The sequence below is a fragment of the Trachurus japonicus genome, chromosome 7, assembly GCF_045865225.1.
Source record: "Trachurus japonicus isolate A0001 chromosome 7, Traja_1.0".
Taxonomy (NCBI): Eukaryota; Metazoa; Chordata; class Actinopteri; order Carangiformes; family Carangidae; genus Trachurus; species Trachurus japonicus.
In genome coordinates, this window is record NC_140913.1 from 15,620,589 (window position 1) to 15,648,510 (window position 27,922).

The window sequence follows — 27,922 nt, forward strand, 5'->3', positions numbered from 1 at the left end:
CCCATTTTTCTAGTGTAATGAATGTGGTGTGGTGTTTTGACTGGCATTTGTATAATCTGACAACAGTTTCATTTTGAACACAGATAAAATTGTTTTGAGGTGTAAGTTTGGTTTTGCAAGAAGAGTTGGGGGTTTGGTGAAACTTGACCACTGAATTTTGTTTAGAGTTTTGAAAAAAGCATGAAATGTGTTTTTGGCAATTGTCAAAAACAACAACAAAACTGTAGTAGGCTATTGGCCAATTAATGTTTTCATAATGTAAAACTTTCATGTGAAAAGTGAAGACAGGTTGCTTCTTTTGAAATGTGAATGAGTAGACATAGAAAGTAAAACTACCTCATGATAATATTTAAGCAGGCTACAGATCTAACTTGTGATGTTGACTGACTGAAGGAGCAGCTCTTCTCAGCTCCCTCCTGTGATCAGCTGATGATGCAGCGGGACACTGGTGTTGTGTAGTTTTTTTTTCGTTGTTTTCCCGCCCCCTTCCTCACATTGGTTTCGCCCAAACCGGCCTGAGCAGCAGCTCTTCAGCCTTTATCCCCCCGCTGCTGCTGCTGCTGCTGCTGCTGAGGCTGAGGCTGAGGATGCGCTGCAGCTCTGAATGAAGCCACGGTCAATGGCCCGCTGCTGGACGGCTGTGCGATGAACGCATTGGCGTTTTACACTGAGATGGCGGGAGTGATTTTGGACTTGTTGTGTTTTCTGTGGATACTGCCGGCGGTGTGGGCTGAGCAAGGTAAGCCGGCGTTCAGCTTTGTCTCTGAATGTGAATGGAGGGAAACAAAAACAGTGAGGTGTGTTAACTTGGTTTTGAAGAAACTAAAGCTGCCAACATGTTATACCGGGTTATTATTACATCTGCCCCTCTGGCTGTTTATCTGACATCAGTGCAGGCTGCAGGCCGCGGGAGCAGGCGGCAGTACCGTCGCCTCTCCGCTGGACTCAGTCTGGCGGTCTGTTGTCAGTATTTAGATCTGTGTGCATTTGCAGCAGGCTTAGATACTGCATTAAGTCTTAACGTGTAGACAACTCTATGATATAGCCTAGCCCTAGTATATATAGCCAATATATTGATACATATAGCCTAATTATGCACAATACTTAAGACACTACATGGAACAAAGTCAGCCTGGTTGTGTAGAATAATTGTCTGGTTTGATTTTGAACCAGTGAACAAAACACTGTGAGTAGGAATCTATCTATCTATCTATCTATCTATCTATCTATCTATCTATCTATCTATCTATCTATCTATCTATCTATCTATCTATCTATCTATCTATCTATCTATCTATCTATCTATCTATCACTGTGAGGTACAGAGAGAGGAACCTCCACAATCTATCTATCTATCTATCTATCTATCTATCTATCTATCTATCTATCTATCTATCTATCTATCTATCTATCTATCTATCTATCTATCTATCTATCTATCCACAACATGAGGAACCTCAGTTTTAGCAAACAACCCCGATGATATCTCAGTTAGTCCACTTTACTGTAAAGGAACACTTCACAAATACTCAACTCATGAACTACTTATGAAGTGTGACAGGAACAAAAGAGGAAGTCAGGTGACCTATAAAGAGTGACAGAGTGGGTGGGTTGATATACTCAAACATATGCTGGGTATAATCTCTCTGTAGTAGGCTATTAACCTGGGGTGGAAAAAATTGGAACAGTATTTGTGACACAATTTAATTAACATGAACACATACCCAACCTCACTAGCTATGTCTCACTGTTGATGTTGCACTGTGATCAGGAAAATGGCTTTTTTTTGCACACATATCTTTGCCATTGTTCAGCTCTTCACTATCTTCATAGTTTTTAATACAAGACACATCTACCTTTACACTTGCCAGAGACTTCATTAGGAATGTGTCTATGTTTCTGTCGCTCATGTGCAGACGTGCAGTGCTGCTTGTTCACGTACTGGAGCGAAACCTGTGTTTCAAAGGTTATGAAACAACTGTTCCGGTACATTTACTTACTTGTGTTGAGCAAATGAAGCCACAGTGGTAAGATATGTTGCAGGCAGAGTTGAAGCTAAGCTAACAGGCTAAGCTATGTAGACTAACTAGCTTTCTGTCCAAACGTAACAGATGAATGTTATCATGTCCCTGACTTGTGTCAGTGACAGAGTTTTCATCTTTACTAATAAATGATTTAACTGTGCAGCTCCGAGGCTACCAGCAACTGTCATGCATATTTAAGGTGGAATGTTACTCAATGCGTGATTACGTTTGGAAATGAATCAATACGTTACTTCTTTGCTCATTTGCTTTCTTGCATGACATGATTTAGTGGTCAGATCTGAAGCCACCTAACTTTTTGTATACATTTCAACCCGGGATTTAATTGAATCCCTTATAAAATATATTTAAAAATAAGTGTGGCAGTGCGTTGTTGTGTTCTGCTGTTCAGGCAGTATGTGTATTTGGGTTTTTCAAGGATCAAATTTAATTGGCGAATCGGTTTTGTCAACACAGCCCAAATGAAAACGCTGCAGATGAGAGAGAAACGTTGGAGATCATTTTGTTATTGCAACAGCATCCAGCATATTATTGTAAATCCCTCTTTACCAATTTAGTTAGAAGATAGTAAATTAATCAAAATAGCGAAACACAACCACCACCATCAAAGAAATCCACAGATCACCATGTCCACACACACTCTTGCTCTGTATCCCTGGTGATGACGTCAGAGGTCATCGTGGCGCTGCTGCTCCTGGTTGGGCTGAGTGAGGATGCCCTCAATGGCACTTCACAAGTTGTCCTGGTTGGTGGAGCTCTTGTCTTGCACCTCCCACTAGCAGCGGATAGGTTTGCTGTGAGGCTCAGAAAGACATTGGTGCCTACATTTGCTTCTCATTCCCGTTCCTGTGTGTGTGTGTGTGTGTGTGCTTGAGTGACTGTGGTTCATAGAGGAGATGCAGCCTGACCATCAGGACACCAAACGCTGTGAAGCTTTTTCCAGTTACTGTAATTTAGCTCAGGCTGAAAAACCTGTGATGTTTGTGATGTTCTCTACTTTGTCGTACCACACAATGAACTCATGTTCACATATTCATAAAGCGATGATGATGACATGAGGATTTATGGGTTACCACAAGACACAAGCCAACCAATCAGTACCTTTCTGTGCTCTGTGTTCACACTGACTCTCACCTGGAGGGTCACATTAGCAGCAGCAGGGCACACATGTTGTGTTAGTGTTGATCCAACAGTGTGTCAGGCCTATTTGCTGCCTCCCAACTGGAGCTGGGCTGCACATAATTGAATTGTTGTGTACCTGTGTTGTTACAGTAATGGAAAGATGTGATTAGGCACAATGATGGTGAGATTAGATATTCACACATTGCAGTTTTTAATTTTGCCTGTGCTAATGAGGTTATGTTTTCGTCCGTGTCTATTCACTTGTCAGCAGGATTACATAATGAGTACTGACCCAAACTTGGCAGAGTGATGGGGCAAGAGCTAGGAAAGAAGCCATGACATTTTGTAGTGGTGTCTGTTGGGTTGTTATGATTACGAAACTGAGAGTGTGACACAAAAGTCAGCAATCTTGTAGAACCAAAACCACAAATCTATCTATCTATCTATCTATCTATCTATCTATCTATCTATCTATCTATCTATCTATCTATCTATCTATCTATCTATCTATCTATCTATCTATCTATCTATCTATCTATCTATCTATCTATCTATCTCTACAGGGAACCACCACTGCTATGATGTGGCTGCTGGGTTATCTGTCCATCCCAAATTGGTGACAGTGACTGATCAAACTGTGCATGATGCAGTGAATGAAGTCCACCGTGATACAGTAATACTGTAATAATGATAATATTTTAATTTATAAAGCACTTTTCAAGTCAACGCACAAAGTGCTTTCCAAAAAATGAGTCAACCAAACAATAAAATTATTAGACAACACACAAATGGGATTCATAGAAACAACATAGAAATTAGGTGCATGCTTATACAGAACACACATGCACATACACAAAAACATGTACGTTTACGCTTTGCACAAATGAAAGAATCAGCACAGTAAGAGTTATTTTTTACAGTAAAAATGCCATTTTTTAGAAGTATGTAAGATACGATTTGAAAACTACAACAGAATCAGCTGACCTGATCCTCAGTGGGAGGCTGATCTAGAGCCGAGGAGTCAGGACTGCAAATTCACCTTTTGTGCTGGACTCTGGAACGGTGAGAAGGCCTTTTTCTGCAGACCTGAGGGACCTGTTCGGACAGTAGGTTGTGAGAAGCTCTGTGATGTATATGGTGCCAGGTTGTTTAGTGCTTTGTTTGGAATTAAAATAACTTTAAAGGGGATGAGAAGCGAAGCCAGGACTGGTGTGTGATGTGTGTTGACAGTTTGGTTTTGGTCTAGCTGCAGAGTTTCTGATCATTTGGAGCTGAACAATGGCTCGATTGATAAGACCTGTGCGTGTATGACTTTTCTGTGTGTTCTTGGAGGATAGAAGTGATCTAATTTTAGCAATGCTTCTAAGTTAGTAGAAGTATGACTGGACAACAGTCTTAACATGTAGCTCTAAGCTGAGGTCACAGTCCAGAGTCACACCCAAATTCTTTGATGAAAAGCACTGCATACAGATCTACACAAAATGTCCACTAATGTGAAGCCAACCAAACAAATGTGGAGGATTTTAAGCCCTTGAGCTTCTGCAGATTCGAGGACATCTCTTCCCAGACAACTGTCAGACAGTATCATCCATCAGCATCAAATCTGTCATCAAATATACTAGATATATAAAAAAATAATGAAATGATCCAGACGCTGATGTGGCTGTAAACCAAACAAACGTCAATGCCAAATGCTACAGTCTCACCACTCTATAATCAAACTGTCTGAGTCATCTGATAATGTGAACAGTCAGAAGTCCGAAACATGAAAATCTTTCCCCTTTCTCAAATCTGCTGCATCCAGGCATTTGCTGTGTCTGTCACCTCAGCAACACTGTTTTTGACACACTTTGACTTCCTATGCCATGGAGTCAGACACAGACTCACAGAAACACCACATGTGGCCAGCACAGCCCAGGTAGGTGCAACACCACAGTGGTATCTCCCAAATAATGAATTTTATAAAGGACAGACCATGGGACAGACAGATAAAATGTTTGTGACAGAGGCTGTCAGTTTGTCTCCTAGCAACACCAACTGTCAGTTGTCAGCTAACCAATGCAGAGGCTCAAGGATGAGACAGTAGTGTTTTCACAAATACAACATGTTAAATATTTTGTTGGAAATTGCACACAGGAGCTGCAGTGTCATAATAATTTATATTTTCTCACACAAAACATAAATATTCACGGCTCAGTTGAATTTTAGAAGTATGATTCAGACTAATGTTGGCCCTCCCAGGCAATGCTGATTATTCTTGGAGAGAAGCCAGCATGGCCTCACTGCCCTTTGGTGACATTTTCTCAGTGGAAGTCACTTATCTAAGCCAATCAATATTCAGTGTTAGGAAAGGCACAGTCCTCTTTCGCCTGTGGGAGCAGTGACAGAAAAAAAAAAATCAAACATCAAAACAGCCCATGACCCAGTTCTTCACTGGCCTGTGGTCGCTTCATCGTGACAGATAGCCAAAGCAGTGTCACATCAATGGCCAGACTGCGTCCACCGTGGAGCAGCTAGTCCAAGAAATGTCTTTAGTAATATTAATGGAAGTATGTTTTAATTGTGTGGCTAATTTGTCAATTTGTTACCTAACAGCTCATTTCCTGAGATAATAACCACATGCCTTTTTTTTAAGGCCTAATTAACCCAGGTAGTTATGACAGTAACACATGCTATATTACCATTAACAACATACCTCCTGTATTAGCTCATTATGTGTTGTTTAGTAACAAATTAAATTACTGACAAATATTTGCTACATTAGCTGAACTGACAGAATCATTTTTAACTGATGACTTGTAGTTAAAATCAGGATCTTGGCAGTAGTTTGGAAGTGACTGTTGGTTACAGTAACATGTAGTTTTAATGAGCCACATATAGATGGCGCCGTGAGGAGGGAGGGCGACTTGTTGGCAGAAAATAAACTGCATGAACTGCGGGCGCGGATATACAGTACTTCCAGCCTGACATCAAGAACTGTAATGTTATTTGCTGACCGTGTGGCCTCACACACTTCAAACTCCATTGTGAAGTTTGCAGATGACACGATAGTGCTGGGGCTGATCACTGGAGGTGATGAATCAGCATAGAGAGGAAGTGACCCATCTAGAGCAGTGGTGTGAAGAGAATCACCTCCTGATGAACGTCCTCAAGACCAAGGAGGTCATCATGGACTACAGGCTGATGAGGGACCCACAACCTCCTGTTACCATCAATGGTGCTGCAGTGGTGAGGGTGGAAAAGTACTTGGGGGTGAACATCCATGAAAGCCTGAAATGGGAGGCTCACATGACAGTGGTGGTTGCAAAAACGCAACAGCGCCTATATGGACTGAGTCCACCAATCACCAGGGCCTTATATCGGGGGACTATCGAGAGTCTGCTGTACGAACAGAGACCACAAGGCCTCAGTAGGGTGATGCGCTCAGCTGCCCAGTTTGGAGGAGCTCAGCGCTGCCTCAAAAAGTCCATGAGAGTCATGAGGGACCCCACACCCCCATAACAGCCTGTTTGTGCTGTTGCCCTCAGGTAAACGATACCAACACATCAAAGCCAGCACAAGCAGGCTGAAAAACAGTTTTTTCACCCAAGCTGCAAGACTACTAGCTAAATAAACCAACCAACCTAACAGTTAATCAATCCAAATGGACAATGGACTCTAAACTGTTTATCTACTGCACTATCTATTACTCATGATAAACATTTTGTTACAGTAGTTTAACTTAGTTAGACTTTGTTGTCCTTGAAGGAAATTCTTTTCCATAACACTGTACCACACTGACATAAAATAAACACAACAATGACACAGTACAATACAATAAAATAAATCAAAACACAACAATTCAACAACAAGACTTGGTTCTGTTGGTGAGGCACAGTGTTTAGGGCTTTTATGGTCACAGGTACCAGACTTCTGCCAAAGTGAGCCCCATTGAACCGCACAGATCAAAACTTGTTGAGCATCAAGCCTTTTTTTTTGTCTACATCATCATTTGTGCAAAAAATAAACAATGACTGAATTTTGGGGAAGGGAATTTGATCCACCTTTAGTCACTCCATGCCCTACTTCTGGCTGCCGTGACATTTCTTCACAAGCACTTTTGTATATTTCTCCAACTGTGACTCTACTGAACCATATTGCCCTCCTTGGGACGGGAGATCACAAGATTTAGTCCAGTTTCTGCACTGTACAACGGTAACTGTGTTATCCAACAGCTCACTGTAGTTATCAATAGATATCAGAATAAGGGGGAAAAGCTATAAAAGCTAATATTTAATTATTATGTTTAACATTTCATATCATTTACTTTCTGACAGGATGCTTAAAGTATATCTGAATACTTAATTTGACTGGTGTAGTCCGTGTTGTTTAACATTTGAGTAAACAAATCCTCTATTAATCAAATTATGACCTAGCCTATACTGACAGAACACCTGGGGCTTTTAAGGCCTGTGGGATTCCTTGACGCCCAGGGGCATTTACCGACTTTACCCAGATAGTAATCCATTAGAGAACGAGATATGGCATTGGCAAAGCAGACTGAAAATATCCACACTGTGAGTTGACTTCAAGATTTAGATTCAAATGAAACAATGTCTGATACCGAATGAAGGAAGGATGGTGAGAATAACACGGGGCTCTGTCTTTCAGTGTGAACATGGTGCTGAAAGCAGCATGGAGGCTGCACTTTGACAGGAAACAAAGTGAATTTCGCTGATGTATCCCTATGGGTTTAATCCAGCGTGGCATACAAAGCGTGGCACAGCCTACAAGGATTATGTGAGCTGGACTTAGTTGGCCCATTCTCTCCTCCTCTTTGCCCTACTTTTCTTTGAATCATGCAGTAATAGGCAGAACAAGAGCTCTCTAAATATATATACGTATATACTGCAGGAGTGTTAGGAGTCGGACAGATGGAGCCATTACTGGACAGAGAAAGAGAGTGAATGATGAGAAAGAGCATCCAACACAGGTTTTTAGTAAAACAGAAATCTGTCCCCAAATAGACCTTATTCATTTGAATTATAGCTACAGCCAGTGAGAATTGTTATCGGTTCCAGACTGTGCAGGACTTCATTAGTGTTGACATTCAGGACTGCTTTCCCGTCGGCTGATTTCCAGCAACATATTGTGTCAAGTCAGTGGTGTTCAAACTGCAGAGACTGTGGAGCTGCCATGACGAATGTCTAGTGACGAAACAAGGGCAACATATATGGCTGCACCCCCGCGCTTGCCCCCGCTCGCGCCAGCCGACACTGTCCCCATTTCCCTGCTTCAGCTGCCATCAGCAGCACCAGCCAATAGCAACCCGTCTGCATTTTAAATGCTCCGCTGTTCATTATTAACAAACATATTAACTTGTGTGGTCCTCTCTCCTCTCACTTCTCTCTTCTCACCATGACATATCCATCTCTCTATGTGCTGTTAAAATCTGTTTATCTCAGTATCCCAGCTAACTGTCAGTAAGGTGAACTCAATTGCCCAAAAATGTCTAGTTTTTATCAATCAATCAGTGATTTTAAATAAAGATGCAATTATTGTATTATCAGTATATTGTCTGCCTCACTAAGAATAAAGTGGGCTATAAACATACATCATAGTTACCAAAAATATATATGAACAAATAATACATGTATTAAATACATAAATATTAACATATGAACACAATATGGTATACATAATAAGTAGAGCAGACAATATGTCCACTATCAGAATCTTTTGCTTTAATGTTTTGGCTGATTATGTTGCTGTCGGATGAATCCCTGACCAGCCAGTCTGTCGTCAGTGTGCTGTCCCACCTCCTACAGTGCAGTAGTGTCATATAGTGATGCATCAGAGCCTACAGACAGCTAGCACTACATCTTTTAAAAAAACGATACAGCAACATTTAAGAAAAACTAAAAGATTTCTAGTTAAAATGTGATTGTGCAGAACTTAAGTCACTGGATAATTTAAACAACAGTGAAAAAAAGGTGATTGTTGTGTCTTTTCAGCCATACAACAACCACACACATCAGCTGAACTGACTCTTGACATTCACCGTGTGAAGTGAACTGTGTTTACTTGTGATTACCTTGATATTTCCTGCCAAAGGTCACGTCAGTAAGTGTTTACCACCTACAGTATATTCTTCCGTCAAAAACTAACCTCACATCACTGTGGATGGAAATCAGTTGCATTTTGACCTAATCATATGTGTTTGAAATAAGATTATTCAGATTTCACCAGAAAGTAGATCACAGACTTTGCAGGCGTGTTTCCATGTAAACAAATGGGGTGACACTTGCATTGGAATATGCTGTACACGTTGAGGTAGAGGAGCACTTCTGATACACTGAGCCTTGCCATCATGACAGCATATAATCTATTTATTACATATATGTTTTTTTTTTTCCTAAAGCAGACATAGGAATAAGTGTTGAATTAATACGCAATAACTTAAATACAGCACACAAAAGTGAATGAAAAGCAGGCTTTGCACAGAAATAAATCTTTGATCAATTCTAGAGTGTGGATTTGTTGTGTCACTCAAAACATGAGAGTAACAGCTGCTTTGGAGATTTAAGCTTCTCTAAGCCTTTTACACCAAAGTTAATATGGATAATAGCAGATTTTTTTAAATGACTAAACCTGCTAAAAAGGCAACTGACTGCTAGTACTCTCTGTCAGAGGAGTTGATCTTTCTCTTCAGAGTAATGTCATGTGACCACAGAGCTCACACACGCACATAGGTGACAGAGAATGAGTTGTAGCCACTGACTTGCCATGCAAGATGCTTTGGTTGGTGATCGTGTTTTTCTAAAAACAGCTACAGTTTCATCCCTTAGCCAAGTGTAACCAATGTGTCCCAGTTTGACAGCACCGTGCTGGACAGGTGGCAGTGTCTGTCTGAAAGACGTAATGAAAAAGAGTGGACATGTAGCAGACAGTCCTGCTACTGGTCCCTGTTGTAATAATGTGTCATAAATGTACTGGACATGTTTCATTTTAATGTTTGTATGAAATCTCTCACTTGATGACATGATTTTGGGTTATGTTTCATTACTTTATGGTTCTTACTATTATGTTTAATGAAAAGTAAAACCCTGATTTTGTCAGTTTTTGACTGTTAAAGCAGAAGTAAGCGATCCGGTGCATCTTGCCTCCAGTGCATCTTGCCTGGATGCACTGGAGTCTCCTGCTGGATGGCAGGAGTTTAAAGAGGTGGACAAGCTACTTGACTTAGCTGCAGTGTTATCATTACCTTACTTGCCCAAGAAAGAAGTGAACATTATATACCAGCAGAGACTTAGGGCGCACTCACACTAGGCAATCGTACCGTGCCCAAGCACGTTTGCCCCCTAAAGTCCGGATTCTATTAATGGTGTGAGTGCAAGCGTTCCGTGCCTGAGCACGGTACACTTCCCTGGCCCGGCACGTTTGGGAGAGGTGTGCTTGGGCACGGTACGCTTGGCCAGGAATGCGCACACGTAATGCGCTGCGGGCTCGTTCTCCACCACGTGTCTACAGCCGCATGTAAACAACAGTCACTTAACGATTACGTCGCGCCTTAAACATCGCTAGTTAACGTCGCTTTGATTAAACTTCAAGATAACCATGACAACCGGTCAAAGCGCCGTTCTTTCAGCAGTCAGAGCGCATCCGCCGTGTTGTTATATCAACGTGATGACGTTTGTGTCGGAGGCAACCGTGCTTGAGCACGCTTGGGTTCGAGGTAGTGTGAGTGCGGGCCAGCGGGGGACAGGGGGGGGGGGGCATTTGGGCTTCAGCACGGCACGGATCAACTGGCCCTAGTGTGAGTGCGCCCTTAACTATGATTAGTCCTGTGGGAGAAGTGGCGCACAGCTCGGACCCGCTTCTCCTACCTGCTTCTCCCGTTGTGTCCCGGTTCCCCCTCGGGCTGTGTCTCTCCTACTGTTTCACATGGAGATCTGTATGATGACGCACGTCCGCTTTGAAAGTATGGGTCATATTTCCTCCGTGCCAGACCATACTTAAATATTGATTCGTACAGCTTTTAGACCATTTGTTGAGGCATATATCTCTGTTCAGTGGCTGCTTGTGTTGTTGTGTTCATATAAATATTTATTGAAAAATAATAATTTTAGTTTTTGTTGATTTCATTTTATTTGTAAAAAATTTGTACAATATTAAATGTAAATGTTACCATTTGATGCATTGTATCAGTGTTAGCTTAGTGCATCTGCAGTCCCTTGGCAAGTCACACACAAAACATGACATTCCTGTTTGTTTATACAGAGACTGTAGAAGTTGAATGACTGTTTACCCAGTCTAAAGTTTGCCAAATTGCATATGATCCTTTCTTTTTGTTTGTTTTTTTAAATCATTTTATCAGAAAACATTAGGTTTAGGCAGCAAGAGCAAAAAACGACAGCGTGAAACACAATGGGCTGTATACCCCTTTAACACAGAGAAACATTCGGATCTCGAGTCTCCACTGTTGCCTCTGCTTCCTTCTTGGATAAGTCTGTGGGAATTGGCCACGGGTCAGTGCTCTGGCCTCTTTATTCCTGTTTCGTAGCGGCGCTGACACCTAGCTCGCCACTCCCTCCAAGCTCCTTATTAATCACTGCTGATACTAATCGGAAGCGAGCAGCCGGAAAAATGGGCCATTTGGATTCAACAGTGGATGCCTGCATGCCAGTCTGACATGGAAAACAATACAGCACTGGCACTTTTAATATGAAGGTAAAGCTATAGCACGCACTATATTAAAGCAGAAGTAAGTGATATATTTGTGTTAATATAAGTCTTAAATAGTTATATCTTCCGACAGCAATCACTTACATAGAGTGTTTGGACTGAAACACGGGTCTGTCAGTCCCTCTGCTCTGCTCTGAGTCGAGGAGAAAACATTTATCGTATCCTACAGTTTTTATCCAATGAGGAGAGAGAACAGCATGCAGGGCTGTGTGCAGTTCGATCTGGTACGAGTTCACCGGTCGGTTCTGCTTACATTATTATAAAATTGGAAAAAATACTGTACACACTTCACTTTCATTCATATCTTGTAGACTAACTGTGATCACTAGTAATAGCCTGACCTGCCTTAAAGCTGCTGTGTGGTCGAAGGGATCAATGTGGCTGATAGTCAAAGTGGTTGCCCAGTCTGTCCTTTCTGCCCAGCAACTGCTGAGTCACTATCAACTGCAAAGTTTTTGGCTAAAATGGTTACTGACGACCCTAGAGGGAAAGTGGAAAGACGTAGCAAAAACCTATTGGCTAGTGGTGACTTACATGTACAGATAGGCAAGTGTCGCGACCTACGCCACCCTGGCAAGTAAAGTTTTACAGTTAAGGCTCTAACCAGTCTAGGCTACAGGGATGACACAGGTGCACATACTTCTATTGTTGAAAACCTGGAGCCTTGTGGGATTTGCTGCCATATCGTACAATGTTCGACTCACCGGTTGCTTCCGCTCCCCACCTGTAGCTTGGTCTGCGAGGTTGTCATGGCAGACCGGCGTCCAGCTTCAGTGGCACCGGGCCGGCCACCAGTTCCAGCGTCCTGCGTGTATCGACCTCCGTCCGTCGTCACGCAGTCGTGGCTTTGTCAGTTCATTTGTGTTTAGACGAGACAATAACTAAAACGATAATTCAATCTTGCGGTGGAGGGGATTCGGCGTCAGCTCCCTGGGGCAGCAGCCTCGTTGCTTCACGAGACTCGCTTTTGGCTTTTTCCCAGCATTCCCTTGCTCGTTCCGCTCACGTCAGACTTAAGCGGCCAGGTAACCAGGCAACCAATCAAAACATTACACAATATGGCAGCCCCCCTTCTCACCTACAAAAGTGACCGTAACACAAGAAAAACTGCACAGCAAACTTGACAATGACACACCCAAGTGATGATACACAGTCCTTTCCAACTTCCTTGTTGTCAATCTTCTTGGCTTATTGCTCTGCCCTGGTTCTCGCTCTCTCTCACACCACTGATCTACCTCTCATTAACAGTAATCCTCTAATTAATTACACATCGGGCCTTGCTTTATAGTTACTGAATGATGTGTTTGCTTGCTGTAATGGAGGTGAGGCTCAGTGTATTGGAAGCACTCCTTCACTTTGCATGGTGCTGTTACATTAGAAACACCACAGCTAAACTCCTTTCAACAATGAAAGAGTGCAGCTTCAAAATAAGTTTTAAAAACACTCAGTGAACTTTTAGAAATGTTTTTTTTTGCAATAAAAAAGCTAATTCCTACAGTAGTACATCCAACATCGTGTTTTGTGATTTATGAGGAGATTGGCTTTTCTGTTTTCTGTTTATATTTATCTGACCAGTCCAAGAATTAAAACCAGCAACCAGTGTCACTATTTCTCTTGCCACTGTGAGGACCCAGACAAATCCTGGCTCCACATGCTTTTCTAATCGCAAACACTTTCCAGATTAATGTAGAGATTAAGATATTTTAAAGGAGCGTTTCAATGACATGGCCATTCAAACTCACTGTCATGAAGTGTCCTCAACCTCTTCAGTCGAAGTCATTTGAATAACTTCCTCCTGGCGGCTTCTGTGTCTTTGAATTCAGGACCTTCAGACAATCTCTCCCCAGACAGTAGAATTTGTGGTGTCACACTCACAATGATAGTAGTTCAAACCAGACAGAATTAGGCCTAATTCTGTTTCAAAGTCTTCGAAGAAACAAAGTCTGACCCATGAAGAGAGGATCTCAAAAAGATTGTTGTATTATGGGAAATAATGGGATTCAGCATTTAGTCGTGAAGTCTCAGCCACTGCTGCTCTATTTCTGTATGTCGTTCACTGCCATTGAAGTAGAATATTAAATAACTTTAACCAAGTTTGATCAATGCAAACATTCATGAAAATATGAATTATTAAATGAATTATCATGATTTAACCAAGAATGATTAAAACTATTGATTGATCCACAAAATAGTTGATCTAAGTTGAACATTAGATTGTGAAGGTGATCATCTCCTACAGTGGACTCTATATTGCTGAAATGAGTAGAAAAAAATGTTTCATTTATGTTGACACATCTTTAGGCATCAATGACTCTGGTTTCTGTCACTTAAAGCAGAACTTTGCAAGTCGGCCGGAAATAGCTCGCTCCTTCGTTGGTTTCTCTTTTTTTCCCTCTCCAGAGCTCCCCCACACTTCTGGGAGGCACATGTCACTGTCGTAAAACCTCGCCGCCGCCACCTCCTCCACCCCCCCTACACGTGCTTGTGTTTACTGCTGTTTGCTAAGCCCTGCTAACACCGAGCTAACGCTAACACGGAGCTAACGCTATGCTAACACGGAGCTAACGCTAACACGGAGCTAACGCTAATACGGCCACACACAAAAAAACATCCAAATACACACACATGATGCTCGTTCCAAAACGCGAGGTGTGTGTGCTGTGTGTCAAATTGCGTACATTGTCCCGAAAAAAGACCCATAAGTGTGGTATTTTAAGCTTGTTTGTAGCGGAAGCCTCTCGAAGCTCCTCTTCCTGGTCCGTCCAAATCTCGCGTGATTTGCGCCGGCGTCAGTGCGGTTACTGCGAATCACGCGGTGATCCAGCAGCACCGTTTATTAAAACTGTTGCTGTGTGTGTGTGTGTAGTAGTTGTGCTAGTGTGCTGTGCGCAACGGCACAGGCTGCACTTGTCAAGTGTGTCCCGATTGCTTTTAAATATCCCCATCACAGTGACTCTGAGCCACAATAATTACAGCCCAAATCCTGCATAGTTCTGCTTTAAAGTAAGATGTCTGTCTAAACTGTCTGTCTGTTTGATTTGGATTTGGAGCCACACCGATAAACAGACTGAGCCAAGTGTGGAGAAATGGGACAGCCCCCTAGTTATCACTTATGTTATGGAGGTTATCCTAAGAGAGGTGTAAGAGTTCTCAACATGAGCACTGATATTTACTTTAGATGATGTTGTTGTAGACTAATTTCCCAGCAAAGAACAACACAACATGTTGCAAATGAGTGAGTTGGTATATTCTTCATGGAAATCTTGTTTTCAAGAAAACAGGACAAATACAAACGAATGCTTTTCTGTTAAAGGGGTGAATTTATGAAACAAAGTAAGATTTTAGGTTTTAATCACTTTATTTTTTAAACTTCAACTTCATTAAAAAACAGATTGAAACACATGAGCTGTGCAGCCACTAACGTCCTCTACTCTCAGGATGATGTAAATAATTGAGCATGTGTTGGATACAGCAGCTCGCTTTTACTTGACATCGTTTCTCCTCTTTACCGGGGGGATGGCACTGAGATTATGGACCCCGTCTCATGGGCTCAGGATGCACATGGATAAAAAGAGCAGATGTCTCCAGGCTAGTGGAGCAACTGTCAGGGTCTTGTGGAATTTAGCAGACTGTAGGGGACTGTGTCTGGGGGGGCGTGTTTTGTTAGAGGAACCAATGAGAGTTGATTTCACATTATCACACAGAAAAATGCTATGCATGTGTGTGTGCGTGATAAGATTTCACAAATTAGACACATCTACTGTATCTATCTATCTATTTGTGTGCTTTGATCTCATGTATCCCAGAATAATGACAAAGACCATTCTTTATACATTCTGTGCAGTAGGAAACATGATTGGATTTTCTTCCCTGTCTTCTGCAGAAGTTCTCATGGACTCAACAACAGCAACTGCAGAACTGGGCTGGACCATCCACCCATCACAGGGGGTGAGTTTAATAAATCAACTTGTGAGGAACAGATGGTGTGCTTATTGTGGCAGCCGGCCTGGTGCCTTTACTCTCAAAACATGTATTTTGATCGACAGCTGGAAACCGATACATGTTGTGCCAACTTTGTCTCTATACACTAGGATGCATACTGATGTATTTGTTTTTTAATTTTTTCTTTTTCTTTTACTTGTCTGGTGATCACTGTCAGATGCTACTGTTCCAGATATGATGTGATCTTGGCTTACCAAAGATAGACGAGTTAAAGATAAATGATGTGTGCTGATGTTTTGGTTTGGAGAATAACTTACTGTACTATGAAAACATTTGCAGTTCTGCACTTGAGTGTGGTGTTTGTTACAGTAGTTTTGTTTCTTTGTTTCTCCCTTAGTGGGAAGAAGTCAGCGGCTATGATGAACACATGAACACCATACGAACATACCAGGTGTGCAACGTCTTTGACAGCAGCCAGAACAACTGGGTTCGCACTAAATATATCCGCCGCCGTGGTGCCCAGCGCATCCATGTCCAGATGAAGTTTTCAGTGCGTGACTGCAGCTCTATACCCAACGTCCCTGGGTCCTGCAAGGAGACGTTCAACCTGTACTACTATGAGTCTGACTCAGACACAGCTACTAAATCATCCCCCGCATGGATGGAGAACCCCTGGGTGAAAGTGGATACTATAGCAGCCGATGAAAGCTTCTCTCAGGTTGATCTTGGCGGTCGCATCATGAAGATTAACAGTGAAGTACGGAGTTTTGGACCTGTTTCGCGCAATGGCTTCTACCTCGCTTTCCAGGATTATGGTGCCTGCATGTCACTCATTGCTGTTAAAGTCTTCTACAGAAAATGTCCCAGGGTAATCCAGAATGGCGCCGTCTTTCCTGAGACTCTGTCTGGAGCAGAGAGCACCTCGCTGGTGGCAGCCAGAGGGGTGTGTGTTCCCAATGGGGAAGAGGTGGATGTACCCATTAAATTGTACTGTAATGGGGATGGGGAGTGGATGGTACCCATTGGCCGCTGCATGTGCAAAGCTGGGTATGAAGCAGTTGACAATGGGACAGCCTGCAGAGGTAGGAGCCTGACAGTGCTGAACATGTCTTTAAGTGAAGTGAAATTTTATTGATAATGTGATAATTAGACTAAATAACAAGTTTTCACATATCTACTGTAGTGAAATACCTGCCGCACTGATTTTTGTCAAAACATTTTATCAGTTATGAAACACCAAAATTAGTCTTACCATCCAGAAGAATTTAATGACGCATAAGGATACAGTAATTTGATGATGCACTGGGAAAGTAAATATCTAATCAAGAACTTTCTGTGACAATACGGTTTTCTCTGGGACCCAAGAGCAGACACTGAGACAGTGGGTAGTGAAAAAAGGTTCAGTCCAATACTGTAAATGAAGGTTGCCGAGGCTGCAGCTTGAGGCTGGTTGTGGTGACAGAGCTGGAGGTTGTACACAGTCTGGGAAAAACAAGAGACAGCCATGGTGAAAGTGTCTCTCATTTTCCAATGTGGCTGGGGTTTCTTATGTCAGGTACATGGTTGACCTCCCTCCTCTCCTGGGTCTCTACTTTTTTATAAATACAGTCATGGTCAAAATATTGGTGCCCTACACTTCTTCCAGATAATGTATTACTTCTCTTCTTGCAAATTGTTGCTACAAATTCTAACTTTGACAAGTTAGTTTCCTCCTGAAGAACAATCATAGGAACTAATGATTAGGCAGAATTTTCTTTGGAGGAAATCTTCTTAGTGTCTAGTGTTCAGATATCTCAGAGCCAAGATCAACACAGTCCATGCAAAGGTGCAACAGTATGCTCTCCAATATAATTTAATTCACAGTGGACTTGCCACTGCAGTTTGTTTGTTAATCTTTTTCTCCAGTTTTATTTAGCTCCTCCTGTTGTATAGAAATGGTAGGACCAGGAGACATTCTGGTTTCTTTATGTGCACTATTATTTGACTGTCACATTTACGGATGTAATCTGAATGTAAGTAAAAGTTTAATAGCATCCATATACCTAAAATATAGACAACCTGTTAAATTTTGGATTTAGTTCTTTTGACAGTGGAAAAAATGGTCAGGTGTGAAACAGCTCCCCCGGAATCAAGGCAGATATCTGTGAGGATTCATCCAGGTCGTAGTTATCCAAGAAAAGAGACAGATACAGATACATTAAATATGAATGAATATGAAATGAATGAAGGCATGAATAATGAAGAACTAGAATCACCTCTTTGTGGTTGTATCCCTCCACCACTCAGACTAGTTTCAGGTTACATCCTTGTTTATCCTGAGTCATTTAAAATATGAACCAACCAACCAAGCTTTGGCAAATTCTGAGGCAAACAATCATATTTTGTGTTTCTGTAGTGTATTGGATGATTTCAGTAGTCATTTAGAAGTTGACAGTGACAGCCTTCGCTCTAAACTGAATTCATTATTAGCCTCAATGGGCTTCTTTCAACATGTCAAATGTTTTAGTCACATGCCCCATCTTGTTCTGTCATAGGAATTAGACAAGTCCTTTGTTTTTGGTCTCCAAAAAGCCTGTAATGCCGGCTATATTCTTTCTTTCCTGTTTTGTGTAATCCCTCTGCTCTACATTCTTTCATGTCTTACCGACTCTGTGGACAACAGAACTGACAGCATCTGAGGGAGTCCCAGTACATGTCACTTCAATGAACTGACCTTTATGAGATGCAGACACCGGGCTATCATGACTAGACATATGCACTGTTGTGGAAAATGTAGAGATGAAAAAGCTTGAACACAGGACTTAAATAATCAAACTGAAGCAGCCAAAAGCCTTGAAGACAAAGAAGCACTTTTGATTGAGTTGATTAGGTCCTGTTTCTTTTTTTTTCTTTTTAGCTGCACCACAAGGTGGGGCCGTCCTTAACCTCACGGAGGTCTGTGACTTACTGACTGACTGAGTGATGATACTTCCACCGCCTCTCAGTGGAGTACTGATCCACAGTCTACTATGCACATGTGTTTTCCCTGTTGTTCATGAACTGCAGGGAAGCCAGGGGCACTATTATATACAGATGAGGCTCATTGTGAAGTGCTTTAATAACATCAGTCATTATCATTATCATCATCAAAATTACCTAAGGAGGCAACTAAATATCAGACACAGGAGGGGGTCATCACTAAGGGGCTTTGACTTAGGCTACTCTAAATATCTGTCCTGTCTCTGATTAAAGTCTGTTATGGAGATTAATTAAATAAAGACGTAATTATTGTGGATCTCAGACAGAGGCTGTAAGCTGTTTTAGATACAGAAAAGCAAATATGTCCGACACTGAGTGTGAGCCCTAGTAGTTCAACTGGTAGATTCAGTGTGGACTTAATGCAGCCTGAAACAATGACCCTAAAAAAGACAGGTAATCTGTCTCTTCTAACTTTCTTTCTGAGTGTTTACAAATGGATACAGGTGAAATCAAAGCTCAGTCTTTGTCATTAATTTATCTGTTTGATGATTTTCGTCAGTGGATGTCACAGTTCAGGTCCAGCCACATACTAGGTTTTACCGAGTTTTGTTTTTCTGTATGAGTATCTTGTTCCTAAGCCTTATAATTGTTCTATTTTCTATCTACCATGTCCCAACCCTGTATCTCCCTTACAGCTTGTCTGTCAGGCTTCTTTAAGGCTGCACAGGGAGACCACAAATGTCTGCAGTGCCCCATTAACAGTCGAACCACAAGTGAGGGAGCAACTAATTGTGTCTGTCGCAACAACTACTACCGCACTGACTCCGACCCTCCACAGATGCCCTGCACCAGTATGTATACAGTACATCAAATGGCAAATAGAAACTCACAGATTTAACATATCAATATTTTTTATTAGTATTTATTAGTATTTTATTATTAGTTATCCTTCTTTTGGGACTAGTGGCACATAATTTGAGCTTTATGCTATTATGCTGTGATACAGATTATTTCTATGTTAAAAGACAGAAGACCAGTCAGGAATTTGAATGGATTGCTTGTTTGTGGTCTGGATTAAACAACTACGAATACCATGTTGGGAGATAGACTGACATGGATATCCCCACTGGTTTCCTTTATGGAGCAGATAATACCTCCACGACCTTCAGACACTTGAACTTCATGTTTAGAAAATTTGAGCGAAATAAGTCCTGATACTCTTGTTTTTGCTTTTTGCAAATTATAAGTGCAATGAGATGCTGAGATGGATTATTCATGTATTGTACCATATTAAAGGAAATGGAGAGTTTTTTTTTTTTTAATAAACCCAGAAGAAGCAGATGGATACTGTATATTACAGTTCATCACCAATGCCTTTTCCCCCCTTCTTTCTTAGCTGTTCCATCAGCTCCACAAAACGTCATCTCCATAGTGAATGAGACCTCTCTTAGACTGGAGTGGGGCCCACCACAGGATTCTGGTGGTCGAGAGGACGTTGTCTACAACATCATATGTAAGAGCTGTGGCAATGGGCGTGGTGGCTGCACCCGCTGCGGAGACAATGTGCAGTTTGTCCCACGTCAGCTGGGACTGACCGACACTCACGTCCACATCAGCGACCTCTTGGCTCACACGCAGTACACCTTTGAAATACAAGCTGTCAATGGAGTGTCCGACCAGAGTCCTTATTCGCCACAGTACGCATCTGTCAACATCACCACCAACCAGGCCGGTGAGGTTAAGTCAGCGTTTCAGTCGGATGACTTGTTATTGTGAATAGGTCCAGGTTCTGTCTCAGTAGTTTCAGTATTTACTCTAACCCTGCGCTTGTTTTGTTCTCAGCACCATCAGCAGTGTCCATCATCCACCAGGTCAGCAGAACCCCAAGCAGCATCACACTGTCCTGGTCCCAGCCCGATCAGCCCAATGGAGTCATCCTGGACTATGAACTGCAGTACTATGAGAAGGTACTGTATCAGTGCTGATAATAAGGGTCAGGCTTCCCCCACATTAGACAGTGACAGTGACAGTCTTACTGCTCATTTATAGTTTTCTGATTAATTATTTGTGCTGCATGTATTTCAGAACCAGGCAGAGTGGAACTCATCTCTAACAAGGAGTCAAACCAACACTGCAGTCATACGAAACTTGAAGCCCGGAACGATCTATGCCTTTCAGGTTCGGGCTCGGACTGTCGCTGGATTTGGACGCTTCAGTGGCAAAATGTACTTCCAAACCATGACTGAAGGTAGGACTGGCAGGCAGCTAAATGTAAACATGTTTGCCTAGTGTAGTTGTTGAGGGGGAGTTATTTTGCTTTTACCCCCCCCCCCCCCCTTTGATATAAAGTCAAAGGTTCAAGTTTACACATATGAAAGTGCTTTTACATGATTCAGTCATTGAAAAAAAAAACCTGAACTTTCACCACCTGAAGCCATAGATTGAGGCTGTATTTAAAAATCAGACACAGTTATTGCTTTTCTATTTTTTCACCTGTAGAGGAATACAACTCCAGTATCCAGGAGAAGCTGCCCCTCATCATCGGTTCTGCTGCTGCAGGGGTCGTCTTCATCATTGCCATCACTGTCTTCATAATTGTCTGCCGCAGGTGAGTCAGAAGTGTTACAGGTACATATGACATATTTAATAGATATAAAAGTATCCATAATAATTAGTCATAATAAGAAGAAACATGGAACTTAAGGCACTCACATGCACATCAGCATCAAGAAAAATAGTTAAAATTTAAGGCTCTCTTTCTAGCTTTTTGTTGAGCTCCATTCATGTCACGTGGGCTTCATTAGTGCTTGGAGTTGATCAATTCATGGATCTGTTGAAAAGTGTGTTTGTCCCCAGCAGGAGAAATTCAGACAGACCAGAATCTGAGTACACAGACAAACTGCAACACTACACCAGTGGCCATAGTAAGTAGTTTTTTTTTTACTTTTGAAGTATGTTGTAATCATACACAGTGACATCACAGATGTTTGATTGTATGCAAATGAAATGCCACATCTTTTTGCTCTGTGTTTATGTGTTAGTTAACTGCTGCTGTCTCCTCTCTCTGTTCAAGTGTCACCAGGAATGAAGATCTACATTGACCCCTTCACTTACGAAGACCCCAATGAAGCAGTCAGAGAGTTTGCCAAGGAGATTGACATTTCCTGTGTCAAGATTGAACAAGTGATTGGTGCAGGTAAGGGAAAACAATGGATGAAAAAGGAACTGATGCCAAGTAGCTGAGAGGACAGGGTTAGGGTTAGGATCTTTTACTGGAACTCTTCTGCAGGTCTGAGGGTACTCAGCATTTAATACGCCAGGGTCTGTTCAGTGACCAATAGTGACTCGGTAAAATGAGAAAAACAAAATGAACAACTTTTTCTGTGAACTACCATAGGCATACAGAAACATACAATATAAAAAAAAAAACATGTTTCCCGTTTTTTGTCATATAAAGAATTAAAAATGTACAAATCTCTCTTATTTTTGTGTAGATTTATTAGACCTGATATAATCAAAACAGAAATTTTAGACCATTAATCATAGTGATGAATCCTGAGGTCTTTGCTAATCATGTCTATGTCAGTGGACAATGGGCTATGCTATGATGATAAAAACTGGATCCTTATTCAGTTTATGGTGAGTAGTGAATAAGATTCAAAGTTTTAAATTCCTATTAGTCAGGATTACAACAAGTCTGATGATGGCATGGAGCACTAAGTACAATCTTAAGATTAATGCAAATAACCTTCCGCTGACTACTTCTGTCGTCTGCTCAGGTGAGTTTGGGGAGGTGTGCAGTGGAAATCTCCGTCAGCCTGGAAAGAGAGAAATCCTCGTGGCTATTAAGACTCTGAAAGCCGGCTACACTGAGCGCCAGAGGCGCGACTTCCTCAGTGAAGCATCAATCATGGGTCAATTCGACCATCCCAACATTATCCACCTGGAGGGGGTGGTGACCAAGAGCAGCCCTGTGATGATCATCACTGAGTTCATGGAGAACGGATCGCTCGACTCCTTCCTCAGGGTAAAAACTTGTGTATCTTAAAAAAGTCAGAGGAAAGGTTCTTCATCTTTTGGGGGTCATGTTGATTATAGCCATGAAAATGATTATTCTGTTTCCAAATAATTGTAGACACAAGCTATGATGCTGAGCACAGATTACCAGAAGGAAATCTAATGTGATTGTTTCAAGGAATTTATACTCTATAACCATATTACTATAGTAAGTAATTTATTCATCACAAAGTAAAAACACTTCTCTGGTGTTTCTTTCTCAAAGCAAAACGATGGGCAGTTCACAGTGATCCAACTGGTGGGCATGCTGCGAGGTATAGCAGCTGGAATGAAGTACCTGTGTGACATGAACTATGTCCATCGAGACCTGGCCGCCAGGAACATCCTGGTGAACAGCAACCTGGTGTGCAAGGTGTCTGACTTCGGCTTGTCACGTTTTCTTGAGGATGATACGTCTGACCCCACCTACACAAGTGCACTGGTGAGTCCACATCACAGACTCTTCTCTCAGTGGTCGACCTCCTGACTGCTGCTAAATGTTCGTGGCAAAGAGTTGCCTCTTGAGCTTTTCACAAAGAACTCGAAAGAAGTTTCACACAGAAGCAGTTTCACTCTCTTTTTGAATTACATCACAGTGAATAGTATAAAATTGATTTGTCTGTGTTCACTGAATGAATAATCAAGTATAGGGAGCATTAAAAAGAACCTGGTTGTATTAGATAGAAAAATTAAAATTAAATTATCAATTGAAAGACATAATTTAAAAGTAAATGAAATACATCAAATCATGTTATAGATTACATGATGAAATAAAAATAAAAGTCAGTAGGTTTCTATAAAGACCTTAGTAATAAAACACCAGCCTGTCTCTAAGGATGAGTGAAGATCCTTTGACCTGTATAACCTGGACAACCCATCAAATCCTGAATAAGCCTAAAACCAGCCAAATATTGTTAATAATGTTGTTAATATGTTTTTTTTTCTTTTGGAAGTGACATATCTTCTGTCACTAGTAGTGACACAATGTCCCTGTTGGTTGTACTAACTAGAGTGAGGGACACCCTACAGGTTGAGGAGCCACTGTTGACCCTCCAAACTCTCTTTTCCAGGGAGGAAAGATTCCCATCCGTTGGACAGCACCAGAAGCCATCCAGTACAGGAAGTTCACCTCCTCCAGTGATTGCTGGAGCTATGGCATTGTCATGTGGGAGGTCATGTCATATGGAGAGAGGCCCTACTGGGACATGAGCAATCAAGATGTGAGTACTAACTAATACCAAACAGTATTTAGCACTGTTCACACTTTCAAAGTAGTCAGAAGCCCTGTTTCTTCAGTGATTTGTTACAGTCCATTGTTTGTACAAAATCACAAACAAAAATTTAAAAAAGAGAAAATTAAAAGCAAAAATTACAATTTTCACACATTGCATGTCGCATATCGCAATATCTGCCCATATAATCACATTATGAATTTTTATTTTTTCATGCAGCCCTGATTTAACAGTCTTAGAAGATTTTAGACATTAGGGGTAGACATAATCTTGTCTTTCAACTCCATGCAGTGCACACTGTGGAGGTCAGTTTCTGCAGGAAATGACCAATAATGTGGTTTAGCTCAAATGTTCAAAGCCCTTACGTGTACATTTCACTACAGTTCTCGTGCAATGTGTCTGACCTGCTAATTGCAGTTTTGCATTGAAACAAGGTCTTGCATGTTCTAGTGAAGTTCTCGGATAGTCATCGTTCGTATTTGCATCGATTTTTGTAGGTCATCAATGCCATAGAGCAGGACTACAGGTTGCCGCCCCCTATGGATTGTCCCAGTGCGCTGCATCAGCTGATGCTTGATTGCTGGCAAAAAGACCGGAACAACCGGCCCAAATTCAGCCAGATTGTCAGCACCTTGGACAAGATGATCCGCAACCCAAACAGCCTCAAGGCCATGACACCACTGTCATCAAGGTACAGCAGGAAGGACCTCCATCATTTAACGCTGTGAACAAACCAACCCTCTCACAGGCTGTTGATGTTGTTCTTGTTCTTGTCTTCTCTCTGTCCACCAGTGTTCACCTACCTCTGCTTGATCGTAGCACTCCAGACTTCTCCTCTTTCAGCACAGTGGATGATTGGCTGGATGCCATTAAGATGAGCCAGTACAAGGAGAACTTTGTGAACGAAGGCTTCACCAGCTTTGATGTGGTCTCTCAAATGACAATGGAGTATGTTAGATTTATTCTACTTCACACAAATCATTATTTGTCACTTAGATGTTATTTAAAACATAAAGCAGAGATCCTAGTTTGTTATTGGATGTCATCAAGAGTACTTATAATTGAAGGGAGGGTTAAGATAACAGTAGTGTTTATGACATAATGTATGTTTGTTATGTACCAATAGAAATTAACATCTAATATAGGGCTAGAGCTTGGGTTGTAACAGTAATGATAACATGGGTGGAGAGATCTTTGATTATAATTACACAGCAACTGTAAATATAGTTTTCCCAAGAACATGCAGATGGGTTTTGACAGTTATGTCAGCCCTGAGGAGAATCTGCATATTTTCCTCTCAGACTTAATCTGCCTCCTACAATCACGGGCTGAGTCACTGCACTTGCATACTCATGGACATACGCCTGGAGCACAGTGGATGCGTGGCGTGAGCATGGCGGCAGTTTGTTGAGCTACTGCAGAGAAGAACAAGAGTATGTTCACACCGGGTGCATCTCTGCTGCAGTGCTGTTTGTACACTGCAAAAACTCAAAATCTTTCCAAGAATATTTGTCTTATTTCTTGTCAAAATGTCTCATTTCTAGTCAAAACTAAACTCTTTCCACTTAAAATAAGACTCATCACCTAAAAATTAACTTGTTTTTAGATAATTTTCACTTGTTTCAAACAAATTTTCACTCAAAATAAGTAGAAAAATCTGCCAGTGAAGCAAGTTTTTTTTGTGCTTGTAATAAGAAAGAAAAACCCGCCCCACTATCAGATTATTTTAAGTGAAAATATGCTTGAAAGATGTAAAAAGTGTCTAAAAACAATCTACTTTTAATGTGATGAGTCTTATTTTAAGTATAATGAGATTTGTTTTGACTGGACATAAGACAAATATTCTTGGTAAGATTTTGAGTTTTTTGCAGTGTAGGCTATGGGAACATTTCTGATATGATGTCAGTGCTCTGTCTGATTCTTCTGGGTCACATGCATTAACACACATTAAAAATTAGTGAGAGGCTAAATCTCAAAATCACGGCATGCAACCGTGACAGGAGAGCCACGCGACTCGTGTGGCTCGTGGGATGTCTGCTCTAACGTGTTAAACATGTGCACTGAAATGAAAATCAACATGTTCCACAGGCGCCATGTTCATGCCACACCTTATTGGGCACAGACACTAGTCCCTGAGTACTAAGGGCTGTCTAAGCCCTGTCTGCATAGTGTTCAGATTTCACCAGGCTTGAGCAAATTACTGGTATGATATGGTATCATCTCTGTCATTACTTTATAATACTAACTATAATCATAACAATAACAGGTAGGCTATTATTTTCATTGTGGTAGAAATTGCATTTTTAGTTTTGCTGTCTGTTTTTTTAGTGAATGTAAAGGGAAACGTTCTGCTCATTCTCCCTAGATCTGTGATGGACTGTGTAGCAGACCTACACATATCAGACATAACTATATCAGATATATACACATATAATTATAATGTATTCATATATATCATATGATAACATATAAATCACAAATAAATTTCAAATTAAGTTGCTCCCGGGTTTGAAAGTTTAGTTTATTTCCATGAAGGCACTCAAAGACTTTAAGTCCAGACAGGTTACTGTGTGTAACAGCCGTTTGCTAGTGTGCTGTAGTAGCTAAGAAGTCTTATAAATTGACATTTAGACAAGTATTTCAGCATCCAGACAACTGGAAGTCTTAAAGCAGAAGTAAGCGGAATATTTGTGTTAATATAAGTCTTAAATAGTTATATCTTCCGACGGCAATCACTTATATAGAGTGTTTGGTCTGAAACACGGGTCTGTCAGTCACTCTGCTCTGCTGTAAGCCGAGGAGAAAACTTTCCTTGTATCCTACAACCTTTATCCAATGAGGAGAGAGAACGGCATAAAGGGGCGGTCCTCTCTGTGTGTGCAGCCAAGGGATGCGCGTGCATGTGGTGACGTAGGGACGAGGACGGGGACTGCTAACTCCATCGGCTGACAAGAAGTTAGCCAAAACGACCGGATCGCTTACTTCAGCTTTAAAAGAGATGATAAAGTTTTACACTTGTGTTACTGAGGTGGACCTGACACATGGTTTCTTTTCCAGGGACATCCTCAGAGTGGGAGTGACATTAGCTGGCCACCAGAAAAAGATCCTCAACAGCATCCAGTCCATGAGAGCCCAGATGAATCAGATCACTTCAGTGGAAGTGTGATTTCACAGACCAGGAACGCACAGGCTCTGTTTACTACAGAAAACCCAGCAGCCACCAACCCTGCATCCTCCTGGAACCTCTGAGGAAGGCTGAGGACCTGCACACAGACTGACTTCGATCCGACCTCAGCTCACTGTCCCTCCCTCCGAACTCTCTCCAGAAGGTTCCATCAGTTTGCAGCACAGCACAGATGTTTGGTAGTTTTCTTGTAGCTGTTTAATATCCAGGTAACAGTTATGCTTGTGGGTTTGATGTTCTAGTTTACAGCCATCTCTAGACCCAGTCTTCAAACTTCAGTCCATGTCTACTTAAATGGGACACCTTGTCATTTGAATTTATTTTTTTTAAATGGTAACACAGCACACTTGGCTCCACTGCCACCAAGTTGAAACATTCAATAAGAAGTCAAGTTTCCAAACTTGCCCTTGCACTTTGACGCACAAGACTCACTGTTGAAAATGAATGAGAGTGAATGAAAGTAGTGGTAGAATTCTTTTAAAAGCCCTTTTGCTAAATACATGACATTATTACCTGGCAGCACCCATTGTTTTCAGTGAAGCACGTAAAGCACTGACCTGGCTGGCTACTGCTCTATTACACAGTGATAATGGTCCTCCAGATTTGACTGCAAGGTGTTTTAATTAGTTAGAGCGTAAAAAACTTGGAACACCTTAATTTAA

At 41.5% G+C, this 27,922-nt stretch overlaps 1 protein-coding gene across 2 annotated transcripts; it reads left to right on the top strand.

Annotated features, from left to right (window-relative positions):
• The first annotated feature begins 511 nt into the window (after positions 1-511).
• Positions 512-27,907, top strand: ephb2a (eph receptor B2a). Of its 2 annotated transcripts, none has more exons than XM_085781448.1 (16): positions 512-739; positions 15,772-15,836; positions 16,228-16,912; positions 19,484-19,639; positions 20,185-20,520; positions 20,631-20,755; positions 20,874-21,036; positions 21,288-21,396; positions 21,648-21,712; positions 21,862-21,984; positions 22,568-22,815; positions 23,071-23,286; positions 23,915-24,064; positions 24,574-24,767; positions 24,869-25,024; positions 27,134-27,907. In XM_085781448.1, exons 1-16 carry the CDS (start codon positions 646-648, stop codon positions 27,240-27,242), a joined length of 2,994 nt encoding a protein of 997 aa, XP_085637574.1. In that variant the 5' UTR covers positions 512-645; the 3' UTR covers positions 27,243-27,907. The 2 variants fall into 2 exon arrangements, with proteins under 2 accessions (XP_085637574.1, XP_085637573.1); XM_085781447.1 differs by having other exon boundaries at positions 21,645-21,712; positions 27,134-27,906.
• Positions 27,908-27,922: the final 15 nt, after the last annotated feature.

Bases quoted from the DNA above. Each gene is read 5' to 3' on its own strand.
- ephb2a (XM_085781447.1), top strand. From the start codon at position 646: ATGAACGCATTGGCGTTTTACACTGAGATGGCGGGAGTGATTTTGGAC. The intron at 19,640-20,184 runs GTATGTATACAG...CTTCTTTCTTAG, and splicing joins TCCACAGATGCCCTGCACCA to CTGTTCCATCAGCTCCACAA. The intron at 25,025-27,133 runs GTATGTTAGATT...TTTCTTTTCCAG, and splicing joins GTCTCTCAAATGACAATGGA to GGACATCCTCAGAGTGGGAG.